The sequence below is a fragment of the Tenrec ecaudatus genome, chromosome 10 (assembly GCF_050624435.1).
Source record: "Tenrec ecaudatus isolate mTenEca1 chromosome 10, mTenEca1.hap1, whole genome shotgun sequence".
Taxonomy (NCBI): domain Eukaryota; kingdom Metazoa; phylum Chordata; class Mammalia; order Afrosoricida; family Tenrecidae; genus Tenrec; species Tenrec ecaudatus.
Window position 1 is genome coordinate 64583885 of NC_134539.1, and position 18237 is coordinate 64602121.

Genomic DNA, 18237 nt, shown 5'->3' on the forward strand with positions numbered 1-18237 from the left:
CATGTTCCAAGCCCATGGGCCAGATGCCAGTCTGGAGGCTTCTCCTGACTCATATAGCTTCAGAAGCTGATGAACCCAAGACCAGCAAGTCAGACAGCAGGCTTCAGGCTGCAGAGCTGAATGAACCTAAGGTGGCAAGTAAGAGCACAGGCTGCTGGTGACTCGCAGGGTCTGCAGACAACACAGCAGAGTGCTGGTGCAGCGCCTAAGAACTTAGGGTCAGATAACTAGGCGGATGCAAGATCCACATCAGCAAAAAGCAGACTTTTATACAGTGTCCACTTCTCTTGGAAGCTACACACCCTGAGAATTACAGAATGTTTTAGCTCATCTTGGGGGCAGGCGATGTGGGGAGGGCAGTTAAGACATCTTAAGCTTTTGTGTCAACTTGGTTAGTTGACCGGTTCTCACTGGCAGTTAACTATCCTAACTAGTTACAGGTGCTAGTCCACTCAGAGGTGCCTTGAAAGAAAAGCCTGGTGACCTCATTTTTAAAAATCAGCTATTTGAAAACCTGATGGAGTTTGCATATGTTGGAGTTGGCCTGACAGCACTAGAAACAGGTTTGAATTCACCAGCCACTCTGGAAATCCTGCTCTGTTTTAAAGGGTGGTTATGGGTCAGTCAACTCAAAGACAATGTGATATAAGAGAAGGTTTCAAAAAGTTTGCTGGAAATGTCCACTAACTTTTCATTCCATTTTCACAAACTTTCAACCCCCCATTCATGTGTCTATGTGCATATATTTATACATACCAAGTGTGTGTGTGTGTGTGTGTGTGTGTGTAAAACCTAACCCATTGTTCTCCAGTAGATTTTGACTTGCAAAATTCCCATGTGTTATAGACTAGAACTACTCTATAGGGTTATTGTGGCTGAAATTTTTACAAAATCAGGGAGCTAGGCCTTTCTTCCCTCGCACCACTGATTGAATTAGAACTGACGACCTTTATGTTAGTCACAACTCAAACAGTTTGCACCCCCAAAAATCTTTATAGATATGTATATATACAGATACACATACACACGTGTGTGTTATGACTCCTGTCCATGACTCAGCTAGATAGTTTATTGTGCCAACCAGGCTGATAAACACATGTGGGGTTAATTGAAGGGCGGAGGGATAAATGGCTCAGTGAGCCTCGCCTTTCAAGGTCTCAGGTCTCTTGCTTTGTGATTCAAGCAAAATATATTGGTGTAGAAAATACAAGTTTCTAGGAAAGAATTTAGAATGGGCAATGGATTCATTCTTGACATGGAGAGGAAGGTGCATTTAGTTCTGGGAGATGATTACGACGGCCCATTCCAGACGGAAGAAGCCTGAAAGTCCAGGGAAAGGCACAGGACTCTGTTTTGACCAACCCTTTGAGTGATTCAAATACACCCTCAAGTTTCAGAACCATTGCTCTGGGGCCATACCTAGGCTGTACATTAGAACCACTTGAACCCCTCCAGTATTGTGCTGATTTCGTGGCCCCTCCCCTAGGAATATAGACTCTGTTGTTCCGGGATAGAAATTAAATACCAGAATTTCTTAAAGCCCAGTATCTTCTGATGCGATTTTCATACGTATTCAGGGTTGAGACAATGCTCTCAGCTTACAATCGAAGCACAAGTTCAACCAGACGACGGGAACTTGGAAAAGAGCAAGAAGAGAATTACAGGCAGGCTCCAGTGTGAAACAACGCTAGTGTGTGGTGTATCCAGAGACCCGCGACTGATAAGTACATCCAACTGAAAACCGTGACTCAGTCCAGTTCATCGGGATAATGAAACAGTATATTGTGGCATTCATCTCAGGCTCTTAGAAACAAACTCCGAGTCAGTGTGTCTGGCTGGGGGTGGGGGTGGGGTCGTCTTAGCTTTTGCTTTTCTATTAAGCTGTGAGATGCTCACGTTGTTGATTTGTAAGAGTCCATTGCGCCAGAGTTCCCTGAGAGCATTTACCAGAGCGCTAGAGAAGACTGCAGTCCCGTGGATGTGTGAGTTCGCCCCGGAGCTAATAGAAGGACACTCAGTTGGGGGTACTGTGGGTCCATATTTGTAGGCGGCTGTGTTTCCAGAGAAGAGAGAAACAAGCAACCGAGCACAACCTTCCAGCATGCTCCTCTGATTATTTCCCATCAAGGTCGTACCACTTTTTAGCTCAGTAACAACAACTGTCTTCGGCCCCGCCACTGCACTGCTCCATCGAACTGAGTGCACTCCCGCGAGCCCAGCAAAGCCAACTCATTAAGTGACCGCCGGAGCTCTGTGGCGTGCCAGGCAGCCCGAGAGGCGCTGGCCGAAGAGGGGGCCTCCGGGGGCACGTTCGCCCTCGCCCCCGCCCTCGCCCTCCTTTCCTACTGCCCCGACAGCGCGGGTGCCTGCAGCAGGGCCTCCCTCTGCGGCAGCCCCTGGCACCGGGCTGGCCCTCCTGGGCGCTGTCCATGGTTGCCGCATCTGTGGGCGCGCCACGTCAGGAGGCCGCGGCGGGGCCCTGCCATTGGCCGAGGAGTCCCTCGCCCGAGCCCCGCAGCCCCGCGCCCCGGCCCGGGAGGCGCGTGCGGGCGAGCGTGCGGGACACGCCCCGTGCGCCGGGCGGCACACCCACTTTCCTTATTAGGGCAGACGCGGCGCGGGCCGGGGCAGGGCCGCGGGAGGTCGGAGAGCCCGGGGCGGAGACGGAGCGCGCAGGGCGGGCGCAGGCACCCGGGCAGCCGCTGCAGAGTGGGCAAGGGAGCCGCCGGCGGTGCCCGCTCGAAGCACTCTCCTGCGCCCCAGCCTCTCTCCCGCTGCTGGGGAACTCCCTCGGCGGCTCACCAGGCACCCCTGCCTTCAGCCCCCCGCAGCGACATGGAAGAATTTTTGCAACGGGCCAAGTCCAAACTGGTAAGTTGAAAAAAGCCAGGCTGTGTGTGTGTGTGTGTGTGTGTGTGTGTGTGTGTCCGCGCGCACGCGCTGGCGTACGTGTTAATGGAGAGGCGAGGGCTCTGCAGCGGGAGAGGAAGGAGTAACTTTGCCACTTAGTCCCGGGGTCTGCAGGCTGCACCCGGCAAGACTCTTGGGACTCTGGTCTTCGCAGCAGATGGTCTGTGTCCCAGCTCTTCATCACAGCCAAACCAGGTGCGCAGAGGATGGTCGGCCTGGTCGTGTTGGTCCCTTGTGCCCTGAGGCTGAGGAGAGACAATCCAGCTAAATCTGTCATTTACTCCGGAAGCCTAGAGTATGAATGGGTGCGGTCTTCCTGGAGAAAAATATCCCAGCCTTCTACGGGCCGGTGGAGGGGGAGGGGAATCGTCCAGGTGTAGGTTGCAACATGTGAGGCAGATGGTGTGCCACTATGCAGTTGACCCAAGGATCTCCTCCATGGCTTTGCTCTAGTGCAGGAGATGGGGTGCGCAGGTCCAGAGGACCTTGCCAATTTTGGGCGCTATCCAGATCTGTTAACTGAGACAGTGGCAGAGAGGGGTGCCTCAATTGTTGCTGGTGATAGAACTTTACCAAACTGCTATCCTTCTGGGAGGATATCGGTATGCGTCACAGTAGGGCCAACCACACAGTGCACCATAATTCAGCTGGGTGTGCTGGAGCTGCCGCACCTTAGGGAGCAGCTGACTCCAGCAGCTTCCAAATTTCAAACTGTTTTGGCTCTCCTGGCAGAGTCAGTGGAACATACACGTGATGGGGATGTTTCTCTGTTGGCACTTAAAAAAGAGGGGCACTTAAAAAAAAAGGCTCTGCCTATTTAGTAGAATGTGTCTCTGCCCATTTCGTAGCAGTATCATTAATGAACAATGAAAGCACCTTTTATGGGCCCAGCTGAGGGAAAATGCATAATTTATGACGGCTTTAACTTTCAAGCCTTCATCAAGCCACAGTATAAAGTCTGCTTGAAGGTGACTCACAGGCCAGGATGTTTTGGGGGTTATTACTGGAACTCATTTACCCTCCAAGCAACAAAACAAGTCAGGAAGTGAGGGAGAACGCTGCCCATGAGCTGCTGGGAGTGCAGATGGAGGCGGGAGCCATGCAACAATCCAACTGTAAGTATCTTTAAAAGGAACATCCAGGCTGATGGATGCACACACAAGCATTGCCTTTTCTACCTTGAGCCTAACTGAGAGTGGAAACTCTGTGAGATTTCAGGACTGAGAAGTTCTCCGATCATCTTGGAGTTTATTGCAGATTTCTTGGCGGATTTGCTTAAGTCCATGAAGGAAAATACTGACCACAAGCCCTCATCTGCATTTCTGAAAGTATGTGCTCTTTGGTCTTGACCTATTAATGGGATGAAAAAATGGCCCCAAATGAAATCCTTGTGTAGGGATATTTTTCACCCTTTCTTTTTTTTTTTGTGGGTGGAAGAAAACGAGGATCCAAAATGCAAGTTTGAGCTGTGCTGCTGCTGCACTGTGCACCGTTTTTAGGTGTGATTTTAACACTAATGTTTAGGTGAGGAAGCGGATGGAAGCAAGAGGGTTGTTGCCTTTCTGAAGAGTAACAGATCTGCTGGAGAGGAAACAGCCTCTATTCCAAAGCAATCAGCTTGCATAATGTGCAAGTGTATTTACTGAGTCCCTTCTTTAAAAACAATTTGTTAACATCACTTAAAAAAAGGCAGAAAACTGAAGCAGATGTTGGAAATACTATTCCCAGTGTCTTGGTTTAAGCAGAAAAAGTGACTGCTCCATCTATTTTCTTCTTGGAATTACTTTCTCTTTAGAGATCATTGTCAGTCTTTCACACGGAGCCTTAGCTCAGTTGATCTTAGTGTCCGACTAAAGTTGCTTTTAGTGTTCTATGTTGCCTGAAGTGGGGCATTTTCTAGGTAATAAAATTATTACTTGGAATGCAGCATTAAACTATCTTAGTAGGTAACCTCTTGCTTTAGGTCTTGGAGGAAAAATTAAGTCACTACTTGTGGCACTCATTTATGGGACATTTATTCATGATAAAATTGATGAGTGTGTTCTTTTTAGAATGGTTTCCAAAGGATTAGCCTAATTAAAAAAAACAAATCAAGACCTAGCCTCCCATTTATTCTGCTGGCTTTCACTCAAGCCTTGTTAAATCGGCACCAACGGTTTTGAGCTGTTGTCCGTCAAAATTAAATAAATTACAAATTGTATTAGACCAGAGCATGAACACTGCTACAGATAAGAGCCCACAACACAGGGAACCCCTGATAGATAAACCATTCAAGGCCAACAAGGAAAGTAGAGATACCAGGAGGATTAGGGGAGGGTGGGAGGGAGAAAGGGTCTGTCAGAGAGAGAGGGGGAGGTTCCTAGAACCCTCCTTATGAGAAGGCCACGCCCACAAGGAGGTACTGTCAGGCTGCGACCTGATTGACAGGCTAGCCTGCCCCTACACTTCTATATCTTCAAGTTGACACACAATTTTGTAACTAACACAAAGAGGAAAGGGGTTTTTGGATTCTCATCAAAGCATTTGGGGTTTATTTCTGTTTAAGGTAGACAAACATTTTCTTACTTCCAACCCAGTGGGGTCCTCTTAGTCCTTAAATGAAGTCAAATTCCTGACATAATCTCATTTTACTTCTCTTTTTCTTATATTCTCTTTCTAATACATATTCCTTGTTCACAAGAATACATGGCATTTGCTGATCAGGAATGGCAAAATGAAACCTTAAGAGTGCCCTCAGAGGGATCCCCCTACCTGGGGCTCAATTGCTTCTGGCTGAGGCTTGCCTTCTGCTTGATTAGGGCAGGCTGGGGTGTTTGGACATCTCATGAACAAACCTTAGTTGAAGGCAGAAGGCAGCAAGAGAAGTGGTCACTCCTCTCAAGTAGTCTGAAAAAAAAATGGCACTCTGTTGAGAAGTATGGAATGACCAATGCAGAATAGATGGGACCACTGTTAAAAATGGTAAAGACAGAAGAGTGAGCAGTATAGGGTGTGGTAGTTACATAATCTGTTGTCAAGTTGAGAGTGAAGGGGTGGACTTTAGCCTGTCAATCAGGCTGCCGCTTGATGACCTCATTTGGAGGTGCTAAGGAGATAAATAGCTTGCTGGAGGTAGGACACATGCTCACCCCCTGTGTGACCTTCCTGATGACAAAACACATGGAGCTACACTAGAGCACTGGAGCTGGAGGAGGCATGTGGAGACCTCTGCCAGTGCTGAGATGCTCACACGGCCACTGGATCCACAAAACCTTCACCCACTGGCCTGTGATCTTCCTGCATCTGGCATCATTGCATGTGTTTTGTGAGTCTGAAGAAGACTTTATAGATTGGTATCAGACATAAGGGCTAACACTGGACTTATGGACTTGATCTGGACTGGGCTGGGATGTTTTCTCAATATTTAACCGCTGTTGTATATAAAACTGTTTCTTATACACATATGAGTGTCTATGAATTTGTTTCTCTAGTCTGCCCAGACTAACACAAAGGATGATGCTCACTGCCCACCTCCACCATCTTGCCCTCTCCCTGATTTGAGGACCCCTTTGGGATTCCCATCTGGATATCTTTACTAGAACTAGGAAGGAAAGGAGAAACAGCTTCCTTTTCTCCTGCTTCCCACCTGGCTTCTGAAGCTATCCTTACCTGTTAGCCATGTTTCTCATCCTTAGTTACACCATGCCCAGTGGCAAGAGGAGCTAGAACCCTGGGCTGAGATTTGAGAGGTGTCCTCCAACTTCATAATAAGTCAATAAAAAAGTATTCAGATCAAGGAAGACTGCACGGTGGTAAAGGGGGGATAATAAAGTAGCTGAGGACTGATCTGGGACTCAAAGGGAGACTTGGGGTCTTGGTGGCAGGAAGCCAGGGGTAGACTGCACTGGGTAGACTGGTTACTAAGTCATCTATGCTGCCCAGATATCACCAGCTGATGCAGTTCAAGCAGCTGCTAGTGTGTGTGTGTGTGTGTGTGTTGCTGGTAGTGGTGGTGGTAGAGGGGGTGGGGGTGTGCCGCTGCAGCCGGCATGCCCTAAGATGTAGGTCAGAAGCCAGCCTGGGGCGGGGTTGTCAGCTGCTGCCTGAAAGGATGTACAGCACCCCCGTGTTCCCGGAATGCTGTTTTCAATGGGAGCACAGGGAGAGTGGTCACCCTGCTGTCTGTGGAATGCACCTGCCACTTCTGCACTGGCAGCTGTGGATGAAGGGCTCCAGTCTTAATCACTTCACAGACTTCTGTAGCAGAGCGATTCTGGGCAACCTAAGTAGCTGTGGTGTGTTGGGTAACCAAGCACATTCACGCCTCTAAATGAGCAACCACATTGGAATTGATACAGGAGATGGGAGAGAAGGAGACAGAGGAGGGGGAGGAGGAAAAAAAGGAAGGAAAGAAGAAAAGCAGATTGTCTGCAGCAGAGAATCATCACTAGAATCAGCATCTTAAGTGGAAATTGGAGGAAGATATTCTTGATTTGTTATATAGGAAGAGGATCAATGTAAACGTCTTTAGTGAACATTCACATCTTTGAAAAGGCTGCTTAGGTAAGGAATGATTGGGGATGGCAGAGAAGCTGGCCAGATATCTCATTTGAGGAGTTAGGTTCACTGGAATCAGAGGGCCTCGGACCAGCTCCCTCCCCACTGCAAGAGAGCAGGTGACCTTGAAACTTGTATGCTCTCCCAGAGCTCCATTAGCAGGAAACTCAGGAATCTAAAGCACTCTGATGAGTGCAGTGCCTTCTCCTTGGGGGCTGATGGGAAATTAGCTCTTGGTGACTTTAGCCCTTGAGTCAGCTCCATTCGGAATTGCCCAGGCCTTCGCTCTGAAAACTGGATTGTGCCAGCCCCTGTGCCTTCAGAGAAAAACCATGCAGAGTGAAGAGATGTAGCTCAAAGGTAAGACAACATCTTGGATCTTGGAGGATATGTGACCAGGTGACCCAGGTACCTGTAATGGGGCATGTTTTATGTCAACTCGGTTAAAAAGATGATGGCTTTGTGAAAATCTGTTTATATGTAATTTCTTTGCAGATATTAATGTTTTGGGTTCACCCTTCAAGCTAGGGGAGCTCTTGTCAGAAATGGTGCATTAGTGATAAAGTCACCACATGCCCCGTAGCTGAGCAGCGGAGAGATAAGGGAGGGCTGCCTGGGTCTGCGGGAGGGCTAGAGAAAGGAGCGGATGTTAAGGAGCCTGAGAGGCAAAGTGCACGGCGTAGCCTTGGCCATCGACACTCCTTGAAGTCAGTTTTAGGGGAAAGTCATGATGTTTGGAGTCTTCTTTGACATAGCTGACATTCAGGTGGCATCCCTCAGGGACTTTGGTGCGGATGGCCGTCCTTTGGCTTGTGCAGTACAAAAGGCAAACAATCATTTGAGGAGGTTTCAAAAGACTCACGGAAAAAAAACAGCATGAAAAGTTTGTGGAACTTTTTCCAACTTTTTTTTCCCTGTCAGAGGTCTCCGAGTGCCTGAATAGCCCCACTCAAAACTGTTGTCAGTGCCCCAAATCCACATTTCTTACTCAACCTGTGTGTACTTGAGAGAAAGGACACACACACACACACACACACACACACACACACACACACACACACAGAGAGAGAGAGAGAGAGAGAGAGAGAGAGAGAGAGAGAGAGAGAGAGAGAAAGAGAGAGAGAGAAAGAGAGAGAGAGAGAGAGAGAAAGAGAGAGAGAGAGAAGAGAGAGAGAGAGAGAGAGAGAGAGAGAGAGAGAGAGAGAGAGAGAGAGAGAGAGAGAGAGAATGAGAGAGACCACTTGCATAGCTAATCAAATTCTAGGTTGTCTTGAAAAATCAGATCTACAAAGTAACACAGCTGATAATATAGCCTTGCATTGTTCATCTGAAACACTGCATACATAATATTTTCAAGATTGCTATAAAACCAAAATGAACCTGGAGCAATGGCCTAACTCATGCTCTTCCCCCCAAGCTTATCTTTTGCAATTCCTATTTCTGTGCATTGAATCATCATTCTTCATCCACTTTCTTTGATTCTAAATTGGCTTCCCCTGTAGAGCCTCCCCACCTGCCGCATTCCAGGCATCACTAAATTATCCCGATCACTGCAAAGGCCCACAAACCACTCTCCATCTGCCATCACATAGATAGATCATTATGGAAACATTTAATCTTAGTAACATGCCCATCCTATTCAAGAAACCTCTTAATCATTTTCCTCAGTTCTTAGGTGAATGGACAACATCCTTAGCATTTAGTTAGTAGGGATCTTGGATGAACTGTTTGTAGCGTCCAGGAACGTTTGGATTACAGTCAGTAAAAAACAGAGCTAGTTATTTGCCCCTGAATCATCTAACTCTGATTCAGAGCCCTCTCTTGTTCAAGGGGCCTACAGGAGAGTCTGCAGGGGTGGTTCTTTCTATTCGGTCCTGTAGGGTCAACATGTGTCAGAATTGACTTGGAGGCATTGACTTGTCCTCGATAGCACACGTGCCTCTTCGTGTGTGGTTCCTGGAACACCGAGCTCCATTTAAGTTAGCGGAAAAGAGCGTGAGGGATCTATAATAGACGGAGTCACTGGTAGCTCATGAGTTTGCAGATAGATTGTTTCCATTCACCCAAGAGGGATTTATTTCTCTTGTTAACAGTTTTTTATTAAAAAAAAACTCTTGGACCAAGCAAACAGTCAATATTTTTGAATACCAGTTATGAGAGAAATATGATTTGGTTGAATAAATTATGAATCTCTTCTTCTTGTATATCTATTTGAAAGGAGGAAAAGTTGAATTTTTTAATGATACATAGGGGGTCTGGCTGGTTCTTGGATTGACATAGGGGGTCTGGCTGGTTCTTGGATTGACATAGGAGGTGTGGCTGGTTCTTGGATTAACATAGGGGGTCTGGCTGGTTCTTGGATTGACATAGGGGGTCTGGCTGGTTCTTGGATTGACATAGGGGGTCTGGCTGGTTCTTGGATTGACCAGGAATGGTGTGGGTGTGTATTTTTCCATAGTGGTTATGGAGCGGAAAAGTGCAACCACAAGGCTTTCTTTTCCTTGAAGAGTGACAGACTCAGAAACCCACTGGACAGTTCTGTCCTTGCCCATAGGGTAGGCTATAAGGCAGAATTGACTCGATAGCAGTAATGTTTCCGAGTGTAAGAATACATTCCTGAAAGAGTTTTGAAGTTGTTCTTTATTTTCCATCGAGATTGCTGGCCCAGACTTTGGGTTTGTAGATTTCTTCACTGAATTGCCTTAGGTTACTTTGCCTAAGGTGATCAGGTAGGAAGGAGAAAGACCAGGATTAGCAAGCGACTCTCAGTGTGTGCTGAGTTTACTTTTGACCTTGAGACTTCAGCCTTCTGTGTTTCAAAATCCTGCTGATTATGCTCCAGATGTGTGTAGGATAAAGGAAAGAGGGAAGAGAGGCAAGCAGGAAGTGGGTGGAATGGGAAGAGAACTAGAAGAGGCCACGAATTCACCGAGGAAACACATTTGAGAAGAGGTGGGCATGGAAGACATTCTTCTGCCAAAGTACAGGAAGGAATGGGTTGTGAGGGCAACAATGTGGGTGTCAGGAATTCACTTATCTGGCAACATCAGCCAGCTCAAATTCACCTGAAAATGGGAAATTAGACAAAAGTGGCTCTCTTCTTTGTGCAGTTTGAATGAACTATTGAAAGTAATAACTAAAGTTATTTTTCTTGCCCAGAAAGTCTACTATCCTCGCCTTCTCTGAGCCTGTATGTGAGCTGATACCTGTAAACCTTTCAGAAGAATGCCGGCAGCACAGTACAGATACACCAATGCTAGTTCTCATCATCATTTGTGTTTGCCTTGGTACAGTAGTCATGAGTTTAGATGGGAGAGTCATGGCTGGAGGCAGTAATAGCTGAAGTTTACAAAAGAAAATTTGCATAAACAAAACCAACATCAAATAGAACCTAAAAGAAGCACAGTCAGGACTATTTGTATGGGGTTGTTTTTGGTTGCAGACTAGTTGGCTGTGACTCATGAAGACCATATGCATGAAAGAAACAATCCCAGTCCCACGCTGTCTTCTTGATTGCTGGTGTATTTGAGTTTATGGTGTACACCCGTCTTATTGAAGTCTCCTTCATGTTTGCTGCCTCTGCGCTTTATCAAACATGAGGTCCTATCCTAGAGATTGGTCCTAAACATCTGCACAGCCACAGAGGAGTGTAACATTAATGATGTAAAGTACATCATCAATGTTGACCGTAATGACCTTGAGTAATTGAGACAGAACAATCAGTTTAACTTAGGGTCCCGCTTAGGAAAAGGAGTGTGTAGAATCAATTTCAGAAAAATTTCTAATTTAAATAATTAAAATGGAAATAAAACAAACAAACAAAACAAGGAATGACTTACGGAGAGTAAGTTTCAGATGTCTGAAGAAGTTCTTCGTAGAGAAGAGTTGGTTTCCGAGTGAAGCCAGGAGTGGGGACTATTCTGCTTTATAAAACACCATCAGGATGCAGGATACAGAGAGCTGGTTCTAAAACAGTGAACCTGATGAGAAGAGGCATAGATCGGCCTGTGACAGGAAACTGCGTGACAACCCCCTTCCTACTTCCATCCTGAGTCAAAACCTGGACTTCCCAGAAAAGCCTCAGCATGACACTGAGTGTATAAATAAGATAAGATATATACGTATCCTTATATAGGTGTACTTGTTTATTTATGTATATGTTTGCAAATGCAACAAGGAAGCAGATGGGCTTTGGGTCTCTACTTAATCTTGCCTCAGTATAAGAACAGTTTGTTTTAATAATGTGACATTGTATAATACTCACCTTCCTGACATGATCTCTGAAGACAAAATGGGTGCATAAGCAAATGTGGTGAAGAAAGCTGATGGTGCATGGTTATTACGAGATATAGTGTCTGGGGTTTTAACCAAGCAGCCATATAACAGGGAAGCAACAAAGCCCACATGGAAGAAGTACACCAGCCTCTGATGAGGTGTCAAGGAGAAGAGATATCAGAAGTTCAAAAACAAGCCACCAAATCGATGTGAAGGGGTATGGATGTAGTGAAGACCAAAAACACACCTATAAGAGAATTGGACAGTCATTCTCAGAAGGGCCATGTGGAGGGGATGAGATATCTAGGGTGTGGTATAGCACTGATGAACCACATAACTATCCTCTAGTTCTCTATTTCCTCCCCTTACTATTAAGGTTTTTATTTGTTTTACCTCATTAATCATGTTAGAATGGTGCATATTCACTTGTATATTTAAGATCATTCAATACATGGAAGCCAAGATAGATAACCCTCCAGAAACAGTAAGAGGAGTACTGGTTCCCTGAGGGTACTGGAAGAGAGAGGGGGAGGTGGGAAGAGAGCACTGATAGCACTGGTGACTGTATAACCCCACTCGATGAGATCGAAGAACAGAATTTTATGTGAATGGATATATTGGATTATGTAAGATGGCAAAAAATAGCTATTATAGGGAAAAATAAAAATAAAGCTTTCTGGGGGATAGAGAGGGGGAAGGAGGGGAAGGAAGGATGCTGATATCAAGGAGTTCAAAAAAAAAGAAAATGCTCCAAAACTGATTGTTGTAGCAATTGTACAAAACTGCTTGATGTGATTGAATTATGGAATGTTTTTTATATCTTTAAGAGCATGCAATAAAATGATTAAAAATTAAAAGAAAAATCTGTGGGCAAAGTCTAAGAGAGTAGGGGCCACTGCTAAAGGACTTGAAATTATTTGGAAGATTTTTATGGAAAATGCCCCCAGCATAGAAGTCTTATCTCACTTCAGTTGAAGAAGAGAGACTTTTAGAGTCCATGACTAAGAGGAAAGAAGAATGAAAGAATGAAAGGACGAAATCCCACAAAGTCCACGGAGTCCCCAGCGGGACAGACTATTAACACACTCAGTTGCTAAGCCAAAGTTTGGAAGTTTGCAACTACTCAGAAGAAAGGCCTGGTGATTTACTTCCAAAAATTTCTCATGGAAAATCCCGTGAAACATAGTTCTTCTTTGATTCATGTAGAGATCACACAAATATGAACTGACTCCATGGGGCTCAATTCAATAAAGTTCACATTTTTCATGGCAAAAAAATTATCTCCCATAAATTAATTCAAACCCTGAATCAAATGCAGCTGATTTCAATTCATAGTGACCCTATAGGACCCTATAGGCATAGGTCTCTTCAATGTTTATGAGAGCAGAAACCTTCCTCCTTCTCCTGTGGAGTGGTTGCTGAGTTTGAACTTGTGACCTTGAAGTTAGCAGCCCAATCTAATTGTAATCTAGTAGGGCACCAGGGTTCCAAAAAAGGAAATGTGCTCACTTGTGGAATGCTCTCCAAAATGGAAAAGAAATTGAAAAAATTGGGGCAAGTTGAAAAATTGCCCATTGACATTAGACAAAAAGGATATTATTAAACACAAAACCATCCACTTTCATTAGTGAGTAGTTTCTTCAGTCTTTATTTATACATAGGATTAAAAAAATTAGTTTCAAGTAGAGTACTATAGATTTTTATATCCTGGTTTTTATTTCACCTAGAATTACTTATTAAATTAAAAAAAAACGCTACCACATGGTATTCAGAATCAACATTTTAAATCATAGTATCCAAAACCAAGCTCATGACTCTATAATAAATTCCAAATCACAGGGACTCAAGGACAGAGTAGAACTGCTCCTTGGGGTTTTTGAGACTGTACATTTTCATGGAAGCAGACAGCTCCACCTTTGCCCTGTGTAACGTAACTACTGGTGGGATAAAGCTGTGGACTCTGGATATAAGAACATATTGTTTAATAAAGCAGATATACTAGGGTTACACATTTTGGTTACTTTTTCCCTTTTGGCAATTGTTAGCAATCCCATAATTACTATCTTTGTCCACAAAATGTTTTACGCTGTTTAGGATGACATCCTAAATAAATAGCTTTTGAAATGTTTGGGGCAAAATATGTAAATACAATAAAACCTTTGAAAGTCAGAACTGCTGTTAGACAGGAACCTGTCAGGAACGAAAATTCAAATATCTTCCACTTACAGGAGAGAAAGAAAAATGGTAAGATTGTACTCTGTCAAAGGTAGAAAACTTTCAAGACTTGAAAAACAAGGCAGACCCCTTCAGCCTTTATGGATTCCCTTATATTCTTAAGCTTCTTGATAAATCTTTCTAAATTGACTTCTGGATATCATCTCCCACATTTAAAGACGTTGTGACACACCGTAGAATAATCACTCCTTTGCTATCTAAAGGACAGCATTTACTCAGGGGTACAGCTCAGACGGAACAGGAAAGGAGGAAGGATGGAAACAGGAATGAGGGAGGAAGTGGGAGATCATGATTATCACATCGTAAGGATGAGATGAAATAAATGTGTATGAACTTTTGAAAGGAAAACGGATCTGCCATAAGCCACCTGATTCTCTCTCTCTGTCTCACAATTGAAATAGAGAATAGACAATATAATAGAGCCAAACAGATTTCAAATCTCTGAAGACACCTAAGACTGGGCTCCTCAGCCATTTGAGAGACTGTCCTCTGTCTCTCAGTGAGGGAAACACCAGGGAAATTTTGTGAATCCTGGAGGTGAGTAAATAAACCGAAGCTGTTCTACTGCTGAATTAAGAGTTGTCGGAAGTTCGAGACCAGAAGCTGACTATGCCTGCAAACACCACCTCCTCTTTTCCACGTCTTCCCTCAGTTATTGAAAAGGGATTCAGTCACTGGTGCATGCTCCGAGATCTCTGGCCCTCAGTGAGCCTTTAGGCCTGGAGCTGCACGCACAACCAGGCTTCACTTTTTAGTCAAATGATATGCCAGGTTGCGGGAACAGTAATTTTAGCCTGCTACACGCACCTGAGAATATTCAACCACTGAGCTCAAAGGGCATCATTCACTAAGGATAAATGATTCAGAAGGGCGAGGAAACGGGGAACATGGAAATAAATGACCATAAGAGAATTACCACGAGCTGAAACAAAGTGTGTGTCAGTTCTTGAATGTAAAACTGATGACCTGGCTCTATATAGCTTCACCCTATGCACAGTAAAAGTTACAAGAATAATGAATTCAGTCAAGCTAGTTGCTGTTATGCCTGGTGTGTTAGGTCAGAACATAATATAAAAAGAAGCCATAAAGCCAAACCTTTGCCATCACATGGATTCTGATTCACGGCGACTCCATGTATAGCTCTTCAGGATTGATTTTGCTGCTATAATTCTGTTTGGACAAAGTTTGGTAGGACAGATGTTATTCTACCTACCTCACAGATGAGAAGAACGAGGCCAGAGCCAATACATCCAGCCTTGCCCATGGGCACAACCAGTTTGTGGCAGCAAGAACTGGGTGTTCCTGAGTCCAAAGCCTTTGTCCCCAATAGAACCTGAGGGAATGAAAATCTGGTCCATCCTCTCACAGGGGAGTTTGAGGATCCATTGACCGCATAATGGTTTGGAGTCATCTCTGCATATGAAAAGGACTGAGTACAAAGGCAGTGCACTCTTCTTAGGGGAGAGGGCTCAAAGGTGAATTGTGTGTGCTGAAGCTGTGTTTGCCTCAGCAACAAGGAACAAGTCCTCGGAGTGCAGAAGTTTGGCATGACAGACTCTGATGGACAGCCCGGGAGTGTGGGATTAATAAAGATGTCACTGGTGGAAACGTGCCGAGCTTCACAAGCTCTGGAGATCCTGCTCACATTCTGCTGACTGCCACCTGTGATAGGAAGAAGCTGCCTGAGAGGGAGGGTCTCTGGAGGGCCTGGGGGCATTACCAACGCACCTGTAAGTGGGGCACAGGTAGCAGGATGTTGCTTTTGTCAGAAGTTTCAGTGCCTATAATATGACTTCTTTCTCCCATATGAGGAGATTCCCTTAAGTTCCCATTCTATCTCTTGATCTGGCTCGATCTCTCTCTCTCCTAAATGTACCCTGCATTGATGTGGTAGAGACTACTCTTAGTTTGAGTTAGTTTTGTTTAGTGCATAGTTTATGCTGAATTCTTTCAAAAACAGATTCATATGTTGAGGAGTACATTTGCAGTCCTTGTGGGGTGCAGGCTGTGAAGTGCTCAGCTGCTAGACAAAAGGTTAGGGGTTCAATGACATTTGAAAAGGTCCAGAGATTTACTTCTAAAAACCTTCAGCCACTGAGAACCTTCTCTGACACAAAGGAAGTTGCCACGAGTTGGAATTGAGTCCACAGAAACTGACTAGCTGGTAAGAAGCACCTCTATTCCCAGACCACTATTTCTTACAGCCCAGCCACAGCACAATGAAGGTCACTTATTTGCTAAAATCAATATTCACCAAGATGAACATACATCAGACAGCGGCCTGTGGCTGGAGGACTGGGTTGCACGTTCCCGGATCTTTCTTACGTGCTCAATTCATTCACCCTGGTGAAAGAACAGTAGAAGAGACTATTCAAACATAACCAAGAGCACATGTAGAAAGATAGAATTTAAAATAGACTGCGTCTGACTCAACATTTCAGGTTTATAGGATACCTATGGTCTTCAATGCTTAACAAGCTTTTCTGGGAGAAATATACTGGCTGACAGAATGTGCTGCTTTGGTTATTATTAGGGGTCTCTGGGTGTGTGGAAGTCACGAGTCTCCAGTAGGTAGCCTTGGGGTGGCTAAGCCATGCGCGTCGGCTCAGTTGCGGGCAAGCTGTGGGATAGTAAGTTCTTTTGTGCTGCAACTCTCAGCGACCCTTCTCCTCCCTGAACATGTTCCTGCTTTTAAACATGGAGCAGAGAGGTAAAATGGATGTTATTATATGCCCGATTCTCCTTACAAGGCTTTCTGTTTTTCTGTCCCCATTTCCTCAAAACATCTTTATTCTGCTTTTTAATCTTGTTTCCTACTCCTCAGCAAAACCTGCTCTTAGTCCCCAAACAAAGGAATACAATCTTTAGGGGAATATCATTAATTTCAGTAGGAGGATCTATAAGGTGGCCATGAACACTGGACCAGCAAATACCATCCCTTGTTTGGGAAATACAAGTTGAGTAATCTTTTTGTCAATGAATCAATACATTAGGTTTTAAAAAAATATGTGTTTCTCTCTCAAGACACCTTCTTTAATATGTTATGCTGATTTATTAACATTGAATTAACAGCCAGCAACCCTATAACTCATGCCTGAACAAAGTTTATTTAATATACATTTTCTCTCTAAGGCATTTCCTGTGCTTAGGAACACTATGCTTAAGGAGCATTTTGAAATATAAATTTACTAACAAAGCCAAAAAATAAAGACAAGTGTGGCATTAGATGAGGGAGATTTAAAAAATTCATGGAAAAATTATATTATCTTTCATTGTATTTTCCAACAAACTTTGGGGCTGCAATCAGTAGGTCAGCAATGTGAAGCCACCAGCCACTCCACCCGAGAAAGACAGGCCTTTCTACTCCTGCACTACAATCAGTGGCGAGGAGGGCACAGAAAGCCTGCTGGGGTTTGATCAAGTGCAGTGTAGCCGAGAGAAAGTACTGAGAGTCGAATGAAGGTTGAACATGATAGTGGGACAGGAGAAAAGTAAAAAGAAATGGAGGAAAGAATTAGGAGGCAAAAGACATTTATAGAGGTATAAATGTAGGCATGCATGTAAGTAAATACATTAATATGTAATGATAGGGATATAGGTCGATGTACATATATTTCAATGTTAAGTATTAAGGTAGCAGACAGGCATTAGGTCTCTACTCAAGTACTCCCTCAGTGCAAGAATACTTTGTTCTAATAACCCAGCATGCTGTGATGCTCAGCTTCCCAACAGGATCACTGAAGTCAAAATGAGTGCATAAGCAAATGTGGTGAAGAAAGATGATGGTGCCTAGCTATTAAAAAGCTATACCATCTGAGGTCTTAAAGGCTTGAAATTAAACAAGTGGCCATCTAGCAGGGACTTAAGAAAGCCCAGATGAGAGAAGCATATCAGCCTGTGTGATCATGAGGTGTCGATGGGATAAGGTATCAGGTATCACAAGACCCAAACAAACAAAAATATCGATGCAAATGATGGTAGTGAGAGTGGAGACCCAGGGCCCACCTGTAGACAATCGGACTTTCCCTCACAGAAGGGTCCCAAGGAAAGAGCAAGACAGGGTGCAGCGCAGCACCGATGGGACACACAACATTCCTCTGGTTCATTAGGCTTTCATAGAGACTTTCGACAACCCCCATTTATAGAGAGAGAAATTGAGGCTCAGAGAGGTCAAATAACTTACCTCAGAGCATGTAACTAATGAATGCCAGAGGCAAATTTTGGGCATGTTTTACCTAATAGTCACAACTTATTTTTTTTCCATTTCAACATACACCAGGG

The 18237-nt window shown here is 44.5% G+C and overlaps 1 protein-coding gene across 1 annotated transcript in view; it reads left to right on the forward strand.

The window, feature by feature from the left end:
• The first annotated feature begins 2429 nt into the window (after positions 1-2429).
• Positions 2430-18237, forward strand: part of PRUNE2 (prune homolog 2 with BCH domain) — a 308041-nt gene continuing 292233 nt past the window's right edge. The window contains exons 1-2 of the mRNA XM_075559541.1: positions 2430-2871; positions 4129-4238. Coding sequence (XP_075415656.1) covers positions 2430-2871; positions 4129-4238 — 552 coding nt within the window. The remainder of the gene's footprint in view (positions 2872-4128; positions 4239-18237) is intronic.